Source organism: Miscanthus floridulus, chromosome 18 (assembly GCF_019320115.1).
Source record: "Miscanthus floridulus cultivar M001 chromosome 18, ASM1932011v1, whole genome shotgun sequence".
Lineage (NCBI taxonomy): Eukaryota > Viridiplantae > Streptophyta > Magnoliopsida > Poales > Poaceae > Miscanthus > Miscanthus floridulus.
Genome location: NC_089597.1, coordinates 26,282,593 through 26,288,008, shown reverse-complemented (window position 1 = coordinate 26,288,008; position 5,416 = coordinate 26,282,593). Strand labels below are relative to the sequence as shown.

The following is a 5,416-nucleotide window of genomic DNA, read 5'->3' as shown; positions in this document are numbered from 1 at the left end:
AGCCCCCACAAATTATAAGAGCAAAAATATGAATTTCCAACAACTTTGATCAGCTCTCTAACCTGTACTAGGCACCAATCATCAGTCCTGCAGTCCACCACCGCGGCACCGCCTCTAATTTTCAAATAAAGCAGGCTGACGTCGTCGGCCCAGTCTAAACCTAACTGGACCCAACCGCCACGGCAGCCCAAATTACACGCCTTGTCGCGCAGTCCGTGGAGGACTCGGCGCAACAATCTCATAAACCGCCGACTTCCAGTGACCTAGCAATCCCTCATCCCCTCTTCGCTACACGCTCACACGCTCCCCCCTTCCCGTGTCTCTCCCCGTCGATCGGCAAAAAGGCTTTAAGCGAGCAGCTACGGTTTAGCAGCTTCCACAGTTCCACTCTTGAGCGAGGGTTTACCCGCGAGCGGCGGCGCGACGCGGCGGCAACTTGAGCTAGGGTTTCCCTCCGATCCCGTTCCCTTCCCTTCCCGGCGAGGCAATGGACGAGGCGGTGATCGACGACTTGATCCGGCGGCTCCTCGAGGCCCGCGGCGGGCGCACCCCGCGCAACGCGCAGGTGACCGACGCCGAGATCCGGCGCCTCTGCGCCGCTGCCAAGGATGTGTTCCTCCAACAACCCAACCTCCTGGAGCTCGAGGCGCCCATCAAGATATGCGGTAAGAGCGCCCTCCCCACAACCCTGATATGCGACTTGGCGTGCTAGCCTGTTAGGCCTTCGTCTGTTCCGCGCAAACTGTTTTGCCAGGCGCAGCCGTTTCGGGTTGTGCTTCTCTTGTGGCTTTTATTATTGGGATGGCCTCGCCAAGATTAGTTGTTCTTGGAATCCCGTAGTCCTTTTGACGTGTTCTGGTAGTAATAATTAAAGGTGGGGCGCGTGCTGTGCGAAGTTCAAATGACCTCAGATGTACGACTGCCTGGGCAACAGCGCGTTTGGATTTCTTTGTCATGCCAAATGCTAGTTTAGGCGACTCTGTTGTTATTCCTTTTTTTTAAGTTCCAGTAGGTCGTTTGCAATATAGGTCACATATATTGTTTGCTGGGGTGAAAGATCAAACATGGATGAATATCGTGATCATGATGTCCTCTCAAACCTCCCTCGACCTAAAGATGCATATCAAGGCCATGACATTTCAAACCTTGACACCATAATGCCTGTATTTATGCATGTATATAAGCTCATCTTTTCCAGAAAGCTGCAAGACCCTTGATTATTCTTGATTTCAGTGTCAAACAAATTCACCACCTTTTCTTACTGTATACTTGTATCATGATTTTGTCAGGGTCGTACAGATTTGCTGTCTGTGTCGTTAGATCAGATTGCCAATATGATCAGTTTTCCTATTCTTGTTTGACTCTGCACTGAACTTTTCAGTTTTAAGGAAAACGATGCAGAGTTTTCTGCCAGTTGATTTGGGATATTTGCTTTCTTTACATATTCTTAGTGTAGTCAGTTAAAAATCATTGGGAGAACCGCAAGAACACGTCACTAGTCATTTTGGAATCTGAAGTCTGCCATACTCCCCGTGGTGGGGATTGTGGCTTCTTTCTACTGAGTACATTATAACAAAAGCGAGTTGAGCTTTAGGGGTTGACATATGTCATATATTGTCTATGTTCCTATGCCATTATACCATGCACCATGCTAGACTGCTCAAGATTGCAGATTAGAGAGAAAAATGAGAGTTTGAGTGGCAGGGAAAAAAATATTTGAAAGTGGTTGGCATATGCCATATATTGTCTATGTTCCTATGCCATTATACCATGCTAGACTGCTCAAATTGCAGATTAGAGATAAAAGTGAGCTTAAGTGGCAGGAAAAAAATATTTGAAACTGTAATCACTAACTCGCAGGCTAGTATGTTAATGATTATATCATGAGCTTTTTGTGGATGCCCAGTAAAAATAAATTAGCAAAGGAAACACATATCAGGGAGATTAAGGTCCTATTTGGATCCATAGAGCTAATAGTTAGCTGCTAATAATTAGCTCTTTGGATCCAAACGGGTCTAGCTAATTGTTAGCTGAATACCAAACTAACAACTATCTCACTAGTTAGATTAGATCAAACCAGCTAATAGCAGCTACTAGTTAGCTGCTAATATTAGCTATGAACTATTAGCAGCTAATGGATCCAAACAGGACCTATGACTCAGAAGAAAAAATTGTGGTGGTGTGAATAACTCAATTTGTTGTGTTCACTTAGTTTGTCTATTTTTATAGGTCACATAGAGGAGCTATCCCTTCACTTAGATCTCCCTAACATTGTTTAGATGTGTACTTTCTGCAGTGTGGTATCCTGGCATTCCAGAATTGATAACAATGGTTTGCCTTGAGTCAATAAGTATTCATAATGCTTGGTTCTAAAATTGTGTGAGTGCTATGCTATTTAGCCAATATACTAGATAGAAATGTGTCAAGACTCAAAATGGGAGGGTCATCACCGGTCAGTAATCACAACGCATGTTTAATATTTGCCAACCATGTGGGGCTATTGTGTCTTGTGAAATTTCTGCTGAGTTCTGTTAACACCATACTGCAAATTTCATATCTGGTTTCTTTGTTGGGGTAGCTGAAGCTTGCTGTCCAAAGAACATTCTTTCATAATTTTGTTTTGCTATTTGATTTGCCTTTCATCTAGTTTATGGTGGTATTGGTACTGTCATATAAATAATAACTAGCTTTACACTGGAATCAGTAATAGAAGTACAAAGATTACTTAGTGTGCTAAGTCCACTAGCAGATATTGCATTGTCTTATAGTAAGCCGCATTGCATTCACCTTGATGTTAGTGCTATGCTCTGTAAACTCGTCAAATAACAATTTATAATGTACATTGATGCAATAATGTGGATAATGATGAGCATTTAATTTCTTTACTATGCAGGGGATGTCCATGGACAATATTCAGATCTTCTTCGATTATTTGAGTATGGTGGCTATCCACCAGACGCAAATTATCTGTTCTTGGGTGACTATGTTGATCGGGGGAAACAGAGCATAGAAACAATATGCCTTCTCTTGGCGTACAAGTTAAAGTACCCAGAAAACTTCTTCCTCCTCAGGGGAAACCATGAATGCGCCTCGATCAACCGGATATACGGGTTCTTTGATGAGTGTAAGAGGAGATTCAATGTCCGTATCTGGAAGATATTCACTGAGTGCTTTAACTGCCTCCCTGTGGCTGCGCTTATTGATGATAAGATCTTTTGCATGCATGGGGGGTTGTCTCCTGAACTTAAGAACATGGATCAGATACGTAACATTTCTCGTCCTGTGGATGTTCCTGACGTTGGTCTCCTTTGTGATTTGCTATGGTCGGACCCTGAGAAAGAGCTTGATGGGTGGGGTGAGAACGACAGGGGTGTTTCCTACACCTTTGGAGCTGACATAGTTGCCGAGTTTCTTCAGAAACATGATCTGGATTTGATCTGCAGGGCCCACCAGGTATTCATTATCTTATACACCTTTCTTTTAAGTAAGAACATTTCTTCATGTTTGTGTGATCATTTTTAGTTGATATTATTCCAACAAGTTATGACTATCATGCTCAAAACAAATGGCCACCAACCTGCCACCCAAAATTAAAAGAAAAATTGAAATCCTTATCTAAGATGGTATGATCGTGTAATTTGGTGCTTTCTTCTGAAGATGGCTATTGCTTCTGGTCTATATTGGACTGTATTTTGTTAAAAGAAACTACATTAGTATATTGTTTGAAGGGCGGGCCTGGTGCAAGCGGTAGAGTCTTACCGCCTGTGACCGGAAGGTCCCGGGTTCGAGTCGCGGCCTCCTGAGCATTGCACAGGCGAGGGTAAGGCTTGCCACTGACACCCTTCCCTAGACCCCGCAGAGAGTCGGAGCTCTCTGCAATGGGTACGCCCTTTTTAAACTACATTAGTATATTGTTTCACAGTATCGACATGTTTGCACTGTTACCTACCATTTTTTAAAGGGAGCAGTGCCTATCCCTCCCATTGAGTAAACAAAAATGTGAGATTGAGCTTTTCATTTGTATGACAATATATAAGCTGTTCTGAATCTTTGAACTATTTACTTTGTTTGAGGCCATCGACCTTGAACTGGCTGTTGTTAATACTTGCTGTCAAACTATTGCTGTTATTTTACTGTGTCAGCTTGGATGCTTAAGGTCAACCTAAAACTCTTTCCATATTAGCCCTTCTGAAATATGAAGATTAAATTTCCTTTTGTTCTGATATGTTTTAGGGAAATATAACTGAAACATCTAGATCGCTATATCTGTTGAGCTCAGTGCTGTGAATTACTATTTTTGTTGTGCACTGCCTTCATTACCATTGACTTCTCTTTAACTGAATCTAACTTCACAGGTTGTGGAGGATGGGTATGAATTTTTTGCAAAACGACAGCTTGTAACAATATTCTCAGCACCAAATTACTGTGGAGAGTTTGACAATGCTGGTGCACTGATGAGCATTGATGACTCCCTAGTATGTTCGTTCCAGATCCTCAAGCCTTCAGAAAAGAAAGGAAAAGCAGGAACTTCCAACATGTCAAAACCCGGAACACCTCCCAGGAAGATAAAAATAAGTGTTACCCGAATTTAGCCAGATTCTCGTTATCGAACTGGATTTGAGAAGTTGTGATTAAGTGCTCCCCCGAACTTGTTATGGTAGGGTTTTTGGTGGTCTTAACAAGGTGTTAAACTGTGGACTGCCGTTGATCTGAAGTCTGATGCGAATGTATCCTGGCGTTTTGCCAACCAAAAAAGATCATGCTAACAGAAACTTTCGGATTTTTTTTATTGTGGACTTCTGTTCTTATTCGCCGACAAATGTAATGTAACATGTTTATTTTGGGTGGCATTGTTTGCCGTGGAGATTGTGCCTTTTTGTACTTAACCTGTAAGGTTTGTCCTTGGAAATGCTAACTAACAGCAAATGCCCTTTACTGATGTTGATGCACGACTGAAGTCGCCGAGCATAACCCATTTTTAAGAACATAAAGCTTAGCTAACAGTCAAAGCAAGGGCCATTCTCTTTGCTGGAGCCTGGAGGATATTTTTTTGTCATTATTATGCGGTCAAGTATTTGGTCCTTTTTATCACTATAATATAATGTTTTGAGCATGTTCAGGCGGCGATACCCGCCGATATCCCTTAGGGCTAGTTTGGATTCAACCATTGGACTCAATTCCCCCTTAATCCCCTCCAATCCACTAGGGGAATGGTTGATCCAAAGGAGCCCTAATTATATCTGGTCATCCAGAGCTGGCTCCACACGGACATCCTACAATAGATTTAGGCCTTGTTCCACACGGATATCGGTACCGTTCGCTTGGTCCTCCAGGCTGTGCTTCTTCCTTGGTTCTAGCTTAGACGACAGGCAGCAACATGTATTCTAGCTTAGGTAACAGGCAGGAACATATGATT

At 42.8% G+C, this 5,416-nt stretch overlaps 1 protein-coding gene across 1 annotated transcript; it reads left to right on the top strand.

Moving 5' to 3' along the window:
- The first annotated feature begins 241 nt into the window (after positions 1–241).
- LOC136520337 (serine/threonine-protein phosphatase PP1-like) lies at positions 242–4,949 on the top strand. The gene is made up of 3 exons (XM_066513804.1): positions 242–665; positions 2,894–3,453; positions 4,356–4,949. Exons 1-3 carry the CDS (start codon positions 488–490, stop codon positions 4,590–4,592), a joined length of 975 nt encoding a protein of 324 aa, XP_066369901.1. The 5' UTR covers positions 242–487; the 3' UTR covers positions 4,593–4,949.
- Positions 4,950–5,416: the final 467 nt, after the last annotated feature.

Excerpts from the sequence above, each read along its gene's own strand:
- LOC136520337 (XM_066513804.1), top strand. The coding sequence starts at position 488 with ATGGACGAGGCGGTGATCGACGACTTGATCCGGCGGCTCCTCGAGGCC. Across the intron at positions 666-2,893 it reads GGCGCCCATCAAGATATGCG|GGGATGTCCATGGACAATAT; the intron begins GTAAGAGCGCCC and ends TTTACTATGCAG. Across the intron at positions 3,454-4,355 it reads TGATCTGCAGGGCCCACCAG|GTTGTGGAGGATGGGTATGA; the intron begins GTATTCATTATC and ends CTAACTTCACAG.